Source organism: Cebus imitator, unplaced genomic scaffold (genome assembly GCF_001604975.1).
Source record: "Cebus imitator isolate Cc_AM_T3 unplaced genomic scaffold, Cebus_imitator-1.0 Scaffold228, whole genome shotgun sequence".
Lineage (NCBI taxonomy): Eukaryota > Metazoa > Chordata > Mammalia > Primates > Cebidae > Cebus > Cebus imitator.
The window spans coordinates 2,971,696-2,984,724 of NW_016107543.1; the positions used below are offsets into that span (position 1 = coordinate 2,971,696).

At 50.4% G+C, this 13,029-nt stretch overlaps 1 protein-coding gene across 16 annotated transcripts in view; it reads right to left on the reverse strand.

The window, feature by feature from the left end:
* The window catches only part of MED24 (mediator complex subunit 24), a 40,375-nt gene that overhangs the window by 10,969 nt on the left and 16,377 nt on the right, over positions 1–13,029 (reverse strand). For 11 of the 16 annotated variants that reach the window (XM_037727377.1, XM_037727378.1, XM_017497109.2 and 8 more), the window contains 11 exons: positions 8,712–8,750; positions 8,317–8,390; positions 7,731–7,963; positions 7,530–7,586; positions 5,964–6,075; positions 5,673–5,823; positions 5,266–5,379; positions 4,662–4,709; positions 2,483–2,565; positions 2,104–2,190; positions 364–475 (listed from right to left, as the gene is read on the reverse strand). In XM_037727377.1, the coding sequence (XP_037583305.1) occupies positions 364–475; positions 2,104–2,190; positions 2,483–2,565; positions 4,662–4,709; positions 5,266–5,379; positions 5,673–5,823; positions 5,964–6,075; positions 7,530–7,586; positions 7,731–7,963; positions 8,317–8,390; positions 8,712–8,750 (1,110 nt within the window). The remainder of the gene's footprint in view (positions 1–363; positions 476–2,103; positions 2,191–2,482; positions 2,566–4,661; positions 4,710–5,265; positions 5,380–5,672; positions 5,824–5,963; positions 6,076–7,529; positions 7,587–7,730; positions 7,964–8,316; positions 8,391–8,711; positions 8,751–13,029) is intronic. The other 5 variants (XM_017497112.2, XM_037727376.1, XM_037727379.1 and 2 more) reach the window with 2 other exon arrangements.

Below are 13,029 nucleotides of genomic sequence, written 5' to 3' on the forward strand. Positions count from 1 at the left end.
TGTGTGTGTGTCCTTCAGTGTGTGTGTGTGCTTCAGTGTGTGTGTGTGCTTCAGTGTGTGTGTGCTTCAGTGTGTGTGTGTCCTTCAGTGTGTGTGTGTGCTTCAGCGTGTGTGTGTGCTTCAGTGTGTGTGTGTGTCCTTCAGTGTGTGTGTGTGTGCTTCAGTGTGTGTGTGTGCTTCAGTGTGTGTGTGTGCTTCAGTATTCAGTGATAGCTGCCCTTGCCGCCCCTTTCACTACCTCCAAAGCAACTATGTGTAAAAGCTAAAGGAAACAGAGGTCTGAGGCCTTTGTTTATTTATCTGCAAGCAGATAGAGCACTGGGAAGAGGAAAGACTGTGGTGACCAGGGAAGGGCATACTCACCTTGAGGATGTTTGTGACAGTGGGTTCCGCCCGGAGGATCAGCTGGATGTTGGGCTGGATGTTGGCATTCTCTCCCGATTTCTGCTGGGGTGCATGCTCCCGGTCTGCTTTTCTGTGGACGTCACCAGTTGTACAAGGAAGGGAAGAGGAATGGAGAGAAATTCTTGACACATTTCCTTGTTCAAGCCCAGAAGCAAATGCACAGAGGAAGTGGGACACACGTAACCTCCGAGGTTGGGGTGAAGTTTATGGAAGCATAGTCAATATCGCAATCACTGATTTATCATTAGTATTTTTTTTTTTTTTTGAGACAGTCTCACTCTGTCACCCAGGCTGGAGTACAGTGGAACAATCTCAGCTCACTGCAGCCTCTGCCTCCCAGGTTCAAGTGATTCTCAGGCTGCAGCCTCAGCCTCCCGAGTACTGGACACTCACAACGCCCGGCCACTTTTTGTATTTTTAGTAGAGACAGGGTTTCACCATGTTGGCCAGTCTGGTCTCAAACTCCTAACCTCAGGAGATCTGCCCACCTTGGCCTCCCAAGGTGCTGGGATTACAGGCGTAAGCCACTGCACCTGGCAATTTATCATTAGTCTTTTTTTTTTTTTGAAACAGAATCTCGCTCTGCTGTCCAGGCTGGAATGCAGTGGTAAGATCTCAGTTCACCGCAACCTCCACCTCCTGGGTTCAAGTGATTCTCCTACCTCAACCTCCTGAGTAGCTGGGATTACAGGCCGCATCACCACGCCTTGCTAATTTTTCTATTTTTAGTAGAGACAGGGTTTTACCTGACCTTGTGATCCGCCTGCCTCAGCCTCCCAAAGTGCTGGGATTAAAGGCATGAGCCACCCCGCCCAGCCTATCATTAATCTTAAATGCTCTGAAAGCAGATTTAAGATTAAAAGAAGATTCAGGATTTTTATTTTATTTTTTTTGAGAAAAGGTCTCACTCTGTTGCCCAGGCTGGAGTGCAATGGTGCAATCTCAGCTCACTGCAACCTCCGCCTCCTGGATTCAAGCGATGCTCATGCCTCAGCCTCCCAATAGCTGGGATTACAGGTGCACACCACATGCCCAGCTGATTTTTGTATTTTTAGTAGAGATGGGGTTTTGCCATGTTGGTAAGGCTGGTCTTGAACTCCTGGCCTCCAAATAATCCACCCACCTCCGGCCTAGGATTTTTACTTTTATCACAAAGATGGGTATGAGTTAAAGAGCAGTGACTAAGAGTGTAAAACTCTGGTCTTGCCGGGCGCGGTGGCTCAAGCCTGTAATCCCAGCACTTTGGGAGGCCGAGGCGGGTGGATCACGAGGTCAAGAGATCGAGACCATCCTGGTCAACATGGTGAAACCCCGTCTCTACTAAAAATACAAAAAATTAGCTGGGCATGGTGGCACATGCCTGTAATCCCAGCTACTCAGGAGGCTGAGGCAGGAGAATTGCCAGAACCCAGGAGGCGAAGGTTGTGGTGAGCCGAGATCGCGCCATTGCACTCCAGCCTGGGTAACAAGAGCGAAACTCCGTCTCAAAAAAAAAAAAACAAAAAAACAAACAAACAAAACTCTGGTCTGAAGACACCGGTGCCTTCTTTTCCTTCCTGTTCCCTGTGCCCCGAGGCATGATCCCAGTCACTTGCAGCCCACACTTTAGACAGAAGGTTGAAAGGCACCCAGCAGCCCCATCGTAATAAGAAAGAGGTCAAGGGGCTCTTGGGGTAGCCCAGGTGCACTCACACTTACCGCTTAGTCATAAGGTTGTTCACGCTGGCCTCAGACAGAAGCCCCTGCTTGCCACATTCTTGGAGCAGGAAGTTTGTACAGTCACAGCTGTGAGGGAGAAAGATGCTGAGGGAACTGTGCACCTGGCTGGGATGGTGGGGGGCAGAGGGAGCAGTAGGTCCCTGAGCATCCTCCTCCCTCTTTCAGGATGAAGAAAACCTGGAGTGCCTGAGGGGCAGCAGAGGGGCTCTGGGGACTGGGCAACTATGGGCTGCTGCTTCCTGCCCCTGCCAAGGAGAGTGAACAAGGAGACAGAGTCCCCTGAGGCTTCTCGGGCACAGATCCGGTAAGAGCCCAGGACGCCTTCCAGTAGGGCAGGGGTGAGCAGGGGAACTCATACTTGCAGCGCTGGTCAGCTTTGTCCAACAAGGGTGTGAGCTTCAGCAGGAACTCGAAAGCACAGTTGACATCCTCAGTGAAGTCCTAAAAAAAGACAGAAGTGTCTACCTGGTTTCCAGGTCCTCTGCTTCTCCCTCAGCCCGCAGTGCAGGCTCACAAGGACACGCTGCCGGATACACAGCCTGTAAGTAGGCCCTGCCCACCGCTGGCTCTCAGCGACTGCATGGGGAGAAGTACGCGGCATCACTGCTCCCCACAGCGCCACCCGGCCCTTATCATCTCGGGCAACCTTGACTGCTGGAGGCATGATGAGCTGCCTAGCTCAACCTGAGCGGCCTAGCTGCCGTCTGCCTGCAGCCTGAGTGTATGCTGTGGGTGCACGCAAACGCTGAAGCAAACGCACACACACTGAAGCACACACACACTCTGAAGCAGGTGCACATGCTGAAGCACACACAAACTGAAGCACACACACACACTGAAGCACACACACACACACTGAAGCATACTCATGCTGAAGCAGGTGCACACACTGAAGCACGCACACACACTGAAGCACACACACACACTGAAGCACATACACTGAAGCACACACACACACTGAAGCATACTCATGCTGAAGCACGCNACTGAAGCACATACACTGAAGCACACACACACACTGAAGCATACTCATGCTGAAGCACGCACACACACTGAAGCACACACACACACTGAAGCACACACACACACTGAAGCACATACACACACTGAAGCGCACACACACACTGAAGCATACTCATGCTGAAACAGGTGCACACACTGAAGCATGCACACACACTGAAGCACACACACACACACTGAAGCATACTCATGCTGAAGCAGGCGCACACACAAGCGCACACACACTGAAGCACACACACACACACTGAAGCACACACACATACTGAAGTGCACACACACTGAAGCGCACACACACTGAAGCACACAAACACACTGAAACGCACACAAACTGAAGCACGCACACACACTGAAGCATACTCATGCTGAAGCAGGTGTACACACTGAAGTACACACACACTGAAGCACACACACACACTGAAGCATACTCATGCTGAAGCAGGCGCACATACTGAAGTGTACACACACTGAAGCATACACACACACACTGAAGCACACACACACACTGAAGTGCACACACACTGAAGCACACACACACACTGAAGCGCACACACTGAAGCATACACACACACACTGAAGCACACACACACACTGAAGTGCACACACACTGAAGCATACACACACACTGAAGCACACACACACACTGAAGCGCACACACACTGAAGCATGCACACACACACTGAAGCACACATACACACTGAAGTGCACACACACTGAAGCACACACACACACTGAAGCACGCACACACTGAAGCATACTCATGCTGAAGCAGGTGTACACACTAAAGCGCACACACACTGAAGCACACGCACACACTGAAGCACATGCACACTGAAGCACACACACACACTGAAGCATACTCCTGCTGAAGCAGGTGCACACACAAGTGCACACACACTCAAGCACACACTGAAGCGCACACACACACTGAAGCACACATACACACTGAAGCACACACACACACTGAAGCATACTCCTGACAAGTGCACACACACTCAAGCACACACTGAAGCACACACACACACTGAAGCACACACACACACTGAAGCATACTCCTGCTGAAGCAGGTGCACACACAAGTGCACACACACTCAAGCACACACTGAAGCACACACACACACTGAAGCACACATACACACTGAAGCATACTCATGCTGAAGCAGGTGCACACACTGAAGCGCATACACACTGAAGCACACACACACTGAAGCACACACACACACTGAAGCATACTCCTGCTGAAGCAGGTGCACACACAAGTGCACACACACTGAAGCACAGACACACTCAAGCACACACACACACTGAAGCATACTTATGCTGAAGCAGGTGCACACACTGAAGTGCACACACACACTGAAGCACATACACAGCAAAGCACACGCACATTGAGGTGCACACATGCACACACACATCCAGCTCTCTTCCAGACATGAGAACACTGCCTAGTTGGGGCCTGAAGGACCCTTCCCTTGCCCTTGTTTTTGCTCCCATGCCTCCATCCCAAATCCTCAACTCACCTTGTCCCCATGAGAGTATTTCTTCAACTTCACCAAAACCTGTGGAATCTAGGGGGTGAGGCAAAGGGAAAAACAGCAAGATCCTTTTCTTTTCTCTTTCATCTACCCCTGAAGACCTCCCCCCAACCCCCTCCTCCAAGAAGAGAGACAGGAACAGTCCTACCCTGGGAGTGAGAGCACACTTAGAGCTAAATGACAGCCAATAGGTACCTGGGTCCCTTATGCCCCCAGGCCTAGGCACAGGACACAAGGACCCTGCACCTCGGCTCACTCAACAGAAAAAAATGCCATAAGCAAAAGTAGATCCCCAGCTTCAAGGAGGACTGGGGCCCCTTTCCCTGGCTCCCCTCACTGCCCTGCACCAATCTGTCTGATGACCAAGCTAAACTGCACCTCTGTGGTAAGAAACAACAGAGTTTGCCAAATGGGCTAAATATAGCCCTGGCACTTTCAGAGAAAATGATCAATGGGAACTTGCACTGGGATACCTGGTAGGCTGGGCCCAGCGCCCGCAGGGAGAAACACAGGGCAGAGGTCCAGGGTGCTGCTGCTCTTCCTGAGAAACATTCCTAGACTGGCTCTGTCCCGCCCACGTCCCCGGTACCTTGAGGAAAGTGAAAGCTGTCCACTTGAGCTCCTCTGTACCCTCGGGAGACTCAATGAGCCCCACAAAGCAAGCTTTCCAGATCTCCAGGACAAAAAGTGGGGTGGGGATATGCTGTGGGAAGAGCCAAGGGTGAGGCCTAAGAGGGTGCCCGTACCTTGTCATCCTTCTATGGACACCCAAGGATTTGGCTAGGTCAGAGACTGCATGGCAGAGTCACTGCCCAGCTCTGTGCTGAGAACCAGAGGCGTAAGGTCCAATGACATAAGTGTACACGCCTGGCACCCACTATCCGTCACAGAACAGGAGAAACCCACTTCTCCCAGGAAGAACCAGAAGAATCCTCCCTCCTGCCCCCAAAAGGCTGGCCTGCTTTGGGGAAGGGAGAGCCACTCAGCCACTCCCACCTGCATACGCTTCACCATCGTCAGCTGCTCCACCAGGGACTGCGTCTCGCCTGTCAGGTTCATGGTGCCCTCGAGCAGGATCACGGCGTGGACGGTGGGGAAGCCGGTCTTGTGCATCTGCTCCGCGTGCACAGACAGCATCGTGGGGATGCTGAGGGGTCACAAACACAGGGGACAGCATTTAAGGGGGCCAAAGGTGAAGGTGGAGGGGATGGCACCAGGTGCCACATCTTTCCACCCCAGGGCGTGTCCTCCCTCTCCCTCCATCACCATCCACCAGGAAGCCACTACCTCCTAATGAGGGTGCCACACTGCTCAGCCTGGCTCCGGAGCTGGGGGTTGCTGAGATTGGCCAGGATCTCTCCAAGTTTCAAGAGAGAATGCTCAATGGCAGTCCAGGAGGCTGGCAGAGGGAAGGAAGTGCAGAAACGTGATGGGAAACAGGGGAGAGGGAGCGCCTGGCCCCAAACTCTGATTTTGGCACCGCCTCTGTCATTCAAAACCACACAGGAAGGCTTCCCCTCAGGAAGACAGGGAGGCAGGGGCCTGAGGGCAGCATGCACTGTTTCCAGAAGAGGGGTGGGCACCTAGAGCTGGAAACCCTAGAGACCATTCCCAAAGGCCTGACTGCCAGGGGACACAGCCAGCTGACTTCACAAGGATTGGCATCACACAGGCTCGGGAGAGAGAGGCAGAGGGAGGTTAGAGTCCGGTAGCTGCAACAGGGAGCATGGCCACAAATCACTCGAGGAGTGGGCAGATTCCAAATCCAGCCTTGGAGAGGCTGTCACTCTCCCCTGGGGGCGCGGGGTCCCTGAATGGCCTCCCCATTCTCAACCACTCCCTCATCTAGGCGGCAGGCTTGCTGCCCTCCCCTGCCAAAGGCCTCTCTCACACACCCTCTCTCAAACTCCCACCATGCTCCAAGCCCCTCTGTTCAAGCCCCAGTTCCTTTAGCAATTCACCCAACTGGTCTATCTCACTGTTCTCTCCTTCCTAATGCCCATACTCATGGTCTAAGCCATATCAGTTAGCACTGAATTATAAGTTACTTATCCTAGTTATAATTCCAGAGGGTCAAATGATGGATAATGGCACCAACTAGCCCATTAACCTCCATGGAGCATAGAAGGGGAAAAAAAAGACAAGACCTGAGAGCCATTAAAAGTCAGTATTCATCCGATTTTCTGCCGGTAAACATTTATCAAGGGTCAAGGGTAGGTAAGAAGCTGTCAATGCAGTCCATTTTTATATAATGATTGTCTTTTTGGACTTTTCACAGGCAGTAAAACATACTTGGGGAAGAAATAAATATACTAGTCCTAAAACAAGCTCTCCAACCAGGTCCTAAAGTCTCGGGAGTAACCCATTCTACCCTCGACAACAAGAGATCTGTAGGAGGTCCCAAGCCACGTGAGCTTCAAGGAGCAAGACTATGGCCTTAGGACCCCACTGCTGGAAATACTGGCATCTTCCCTCCCACCAGGTGCTCTGTCTGTTCTCAGGCTCTGGAGAGCACCCACACTTAACATCTGAACTTGAGGCAAGAGGCTTATGGTCCAACAGGCCCAACAGCAGACAGGCACTGTGTTCAAAGGGGCATTTTAGGTAACATTCAAATACAAGAGGCATTTGCTTCCAGACGATGAGTAACACGGAGACAAACACGGTAACGGACGGTGTGCTTGTCTTGTCCTCTAGTTTTTTCCGCATCTGTGACATACCAGTCTTGCTCCCCACTAGCGGCTATGCTTGATGAGGGCAGGGACCCTGCCACATGCTCCTTTGATAGCCCCCCCACCCCCCGCCCCCAGCACCTAGCACAGTGCTGGGCGTAAAACAATGCTCAGTAAATACCTGTTGGTTGATTGGCTCGGGTGCCACCCTGCCCAAGTCCCTGGGATGTGTGCAATGCTTATGGGGAGAAAAAAAAGGAAGTGGGATGGTTTCAGATCCTCCTGGAAAGAAGTGGGATGGCATCCTGCCTCTCCCTTCTCAATTAAAGGACCGGCTATGGGAGCAGCGGCAGGTGGGGCTCAGGGGAATCAGGGGACATACAGGCCTCCTCTAGTTTGGCGATGTGCAGCAGGGCCCGGTTCTTGGTGCTGCTGAGGGTTTTCTCCAGGCGCTGAAGGCACATGGCAAGCTGCTTCTCCCCAGCTGCTGGAGTGCCCGCCTCCAGCCCCTCCCGGAGCCGCTCTGCAGAGGCTGCCGTGCAGCGCAGCAGCCAGTGGAGGGCGCTGAGAAGGGCTCGGCACAGTCCGATGCACTCCTCAGCTTTGCCGTGACAGCTACCGGGAAGGATGCAAAATCAGGGCTCCGTTCTTCCAATGGCTGAAATCCAACCCACACCAATGTTCCCCAGAGTCCCTACTAGGAACTAGGGCTGAGAAGCTAACAAAGTCCTGGGGAAGACGCTTAGCCCCTTTGGCTTCTACTGGACAAGATTTCAAATGAGCTTCTCCAGACAGAGGAAGATCTGTCCTAAGGGAGCAAGAAAACGAGGGGATGGGTGAGTGTGGATGGGCAGGTGGGGTGAAAAAACGTAAGAACCCAGAGCTGGTCTTGGTCTGTGTGCTGGGGGCTTCACCTCTGCACTACGACAAGGCTGGAACATTGCGAGCCCCCTTACCCCTGCTCTTACCTGAGACGGTCACAAAACATGTCCATGATATCCAGCAAAGCCTGGACACACAGGTCCCGGGAAAAGTCATCAAACTGTGGAAAGAACAGTGGAGATGCTACGGAACGCCCCCATCCACCCCCAGGGCTCACACAAGGCAGAGAGTGCGTTCAGGATTCCTCCTCTCTCCTCCAACTTTGGGTTCCAGATTCAGCATCCTCAACACTGGACATTGGCTCCCAAGCACCAGCCCCTACTTGCCAGGACACCCCCTCCCACGGAAGGCCAGCAATGCCAACCACAGGCATCATGTGCTGCCTGCCCAGCCTCACGGGTCACAGGATCAGGGCCGCCCACCAGGAGGTGGGGCCTTGTCCGTCATCTTCCACCTAGCTCCGGCGTGTCTATAGTCATACCTTACTGATGGCTGTGAGGACAGAAGAGTATGACACCATCTGGAGGGAAGGAAGAAAGATAATCCTTAGACCACTCATCTCCCACAGCTGAGAGGAACAAACACTGCTGCTTCAAGTTGCTGCAGCTCTCCTGAACCTCAACCCCTTCAAGAGGCCCTCCTCAACCCAGGGAAGGAGAGGCAGTGTCACTGTGTACCGCCCTGTTCCTGCTTCTGTCAGACTCACTGCAAATGGTATCAGCATAAGCCCATCAAGAAGATGATTTTGGGGGATACTCAAAGGCTCCATGTTTCATGTTCACATGCTACTCATTGTCTTCAATAAGCATGGGTTAACTGACAGCTGGCGGGCAGAAGCATGGGCAAGAGTGAAGTCATGTCACTGTATTCCTATAGCTTCCGGCAAGAACAGGGGCTTCATCTGGGTAAGAACTAGAGACAAACATTTCCTGCACTGAGTAGGTAGTACCTGCACCTTAAAACAAGGAGTGGCTGGGCGTGGTGGCTCACACCTGTAATCCCAGCACTTTGGGAAGCTGAAGAGGGCGGATTACCTGAGGTCAGGAGTTCAAGACCAGCCTGGCCAACATGGTGAAACCCCATCTCTACTAAATATACAAAAATTCATCAGGCATAGTGGCACATGCCTGTAATCCCAGCTATTCAAGAGGCTGAGTCAGGAGAATTGCTTGAGGCTGGGAGATGGAGGTTGCAGTGAGCCGAGATCATGCCACTGCACTCCAGCATGACTGACAGAGAAACTGTGACTCAAAAAAAAAAAAAAAAAAGAAAAGAAAAGAAGGGAAACAGGGAGTAAGTTTTAAACTCTTACTTGTTCTTCAGGACTTACACTCTAGGACCCATCCAGGACACCTTCCCTGATCAACCCCAACCTCCCCACCAAAGCTGAACCCCTTCCTCTGTGCTCCAGGTAATCACCTTAGGCTCATCATTACACGGCAGGTGCCTGCAGTCGCCACTAAATTAGGAGCTCCTTGAAGACAAGGACATTTTTACTCAGTGACCACCACAAGTGATGTTTGTAGAATGAATAAATAAAAACACACCTTTAGCTCAGCATGACTCAAAGTAGCTTCCACAGCTGCCCTATACATTAGAGAAGTCACTAGCCCCATGTGGTTGTTTAAATGTAAATTAATTAAAGTTAAATAAAATTTAAAATGCATTTCCTCAGTCACACTAGCCACATTTCAAGTGCTCCATGGCCACAGGTGGCCAGTGGCTTCTGTACTGGACAGTGTAGATAAAGAACATTTCTATCACTGTACAAAGTCCATGCTGTTCCAGAAGTTCTCAGGCTGTTAAGAAATGTCACACACACACCCTGGGCTTGTGTGTGACATAAATTTGAGAAACACTAGATTAAACACACACAGAGAACTTTACCACAGAACGTCTTGAACCATGACATACTCATATACAATGAGAATCTCTAAGTAGACTGATGATAAAACAAAGCAATATCCTTCAAACCTACTGGACCAAGGAATCTCACGTGCCCAGTATTTCCAAAATACATTTTGGGAAATACCACCTGAACAGTAAGTTTCCAGAAAACAGAGATGGTATTGAATTTATATCTGTTTCTCTAGCAACTAGCTCGGGAACTGGTATACAACAGGTCCTCAGGAAGTTTTTATTGCTTTGAATTAGATGAATTCTACTAACTAGATGCCTTCTGGAAAAATCTTACCTTAAAATAAATTTCTGTTAGCAAAACCTATTCATCATCATCATAAGACTGGAGATCTAGTTCAAAAGAAATAATTTGTCCTGACTGAAATTAAACCCTACAGAAAATCTTTTGTCATATTAAAAAAATTACAGCATGCTGATAAAATATAAATAATACCACAAAAAAAATAGTTACAGTTGTATACTCAAAATCAGTGGCAAAATATACCAAAATACAAAAGCAGGATACAATGACAGAAACCATCAGGACAACCACCACCTAGGCTGTCTCTGCTGGAGGAATACAAATCTCCAGGCACGGTGGCTCACGCCTGTAATCCCAGGGGATCACTAGGTCAAGAGATCAAGACCATCTTGGCCAACATGGTGAAACCCTATCTCTGCTAAAAATACAAAAATTAGCTGGGTATGGTGGTGTGTGCCTATAGTCCCAGCTACTCGGGAGGCTGAGGCAGGAGAATCGCCTAAACCCGGAAGGCAGTGGTTGCAGTGAGCTACTGCACTCCAGCCTGGCAACAGAGCGAGACTCAGTCTCAAAAAAAAAAAAAGACGAAGCTGTCTGCTCAATCACCTGGGTATGGCAAACTTTCCACCTATGTGTGATTTCCCTGTCACCAGAATACACTGCTCTTTTCAGGCGTCTTTCACTAGTACTCCTGGGTGAACAGAAGCAAAACACAGAAGGCTTAAATACAATCAGCGTTCAGAACCACCACACTGTGAGGCCAGAACTAGTGTCTGACATCTATCAGAAAGCTGGGAGCCTGCCTGCGCAGGATGACCATAACGTTCCGGCGAGTGTTTTGTTTATTTATAACTGATGTCCCCATAGCGAGTGCTTGGCAAAGAACTGAGCCTTGCTGGATACCAACCTGCAGGGGGAGCCGGATGTCCCCACTAAACACTGACCCTCATATGCCAGGAGAGAAACCCTCAATCCTGTATGTTCTGAGGGATGCCATTCGTCAAAATGAATTTCTGGTCTTCAAAGTCTGAATTCTGTTCAGCAGAATTTTGTTAACTGTATCAATAATCCACTGCTACTCCAGAGACCCGAAAATGCTTTCTACATGATGAACTGTTTTACACAGCAGGATCTGGCCTATTCCTGTCTTAATCATTCTATCACTGGTAGAAGCTCTGAACCACCACAGGCCCCCAGGGCAGGAGAGACCCTCTGTGTGGCCACCATGCTGGTGGCTAGCCGCCCCCCGACCCTGCGGCTGCTCTCAAATCCTCTCTACTCTTCTGAATATTCAACACCCCTACTACTCCTAAGTGCCCTCTACTCACATAACACTGGGCCAAAGAGCCTCTTGACTCTGAAGGAAGAATAAATTACTAATTTTGCACAGCACTTGACAGGTCACAAAGGTCTTTCATATATGCTTGCTTCTCTCTGTTACTTCAGCCTCTTTCTTTTTTTTTCTTTTTTCATTTCTCTCTGCATCTTTCTCTTTCTTGCCTTTCCCATCAGTGTTTACACAACTCAAGACTCTTCCATTGGTTTGTTTGTTTTTTGAGACAGGGTCTCAATCTGTCACCCAGGCTATGACAGAGCAATGGTGCTCCAGGGTTCAAGCAATCCTCCCACCTCAGCCTCCTAAGTAGCTGAGACTACAGGTGCACACAACCATGCCTAATTTTTTCTTTCTTTCTTTCTTTGAGACTGGGTCTCGCTCTGTAGTATCTAGCCTATAATTCCAGCACTTTGGGAGGCGAAAGCAGGAGGATCACAAGGTCAGAAGTTTGAGACCAGCCTGACCAACATGGTGAAACCCCATCTCTACTAAAAATACAAAAATTAGACGGGCGTGGTGGTGTGCACCTGTAATCCCAGCTACTCAGGAGGCTGAGGCAGGACAATCACTTGAACCTGGGAGGCGGAGGTTGCAGTAAGTCAAGATGGCACCACTGCACTCCAGCCAGGGTAACAGAGTGAGTCTTTGTCTCGAAAAAATAAAAATAGGCCAGGCAAGGTGGCTCATGCCTGTAATCCCAGCACTTTGGGAGGCCAAGGCGGGCAGATCATGAGGTCAAGAGATCAAGACGATCCTGGCTAACATGGTGAAACCCCGTCTCTACTAAAAATACAAAAATCGACGAGGTGTGTTGGTGCGTGCCTGTAATTCCAGCTACTTGGGAGGCAAAGGCAGGAGAATCGCTTGAATCCAGTGTAGGGGTGTGGGTTGGGGGAGGTTGCAGGGAGCTGAGCTGGGGCCACTGCTCTCCAGCCTGGGCAACAGAACAAGACTCCATCTCAAAAAAAAAAAAAACAAGTACACATGGAACATCACGGAGCAGTAGGTTAGGGCTGAGCTCCATGGCTCATGCCTATAATCCCAACACTTTGTGAGGCCAGGGTAGGCAGATTAAGCTCAGGAGTTCAAGATGAACCTGGGCAATGTGGAGAAACCTTGTCTCTACAAAAAATGCAAAAATTGGTTGAGTATGGTGGTGCGCACCTGTAGTTGAAGCTACCTGGGGGGCTGAGGCGGAAGGATCACTCGAGCCAAGGAGGTCAAAGCTGCAGGGAGCCACTATTGTGCCAGGGCACTCCAGCCTGGGCAACAAAGCAAGGAATCCTGACTCTTAAAAAACTT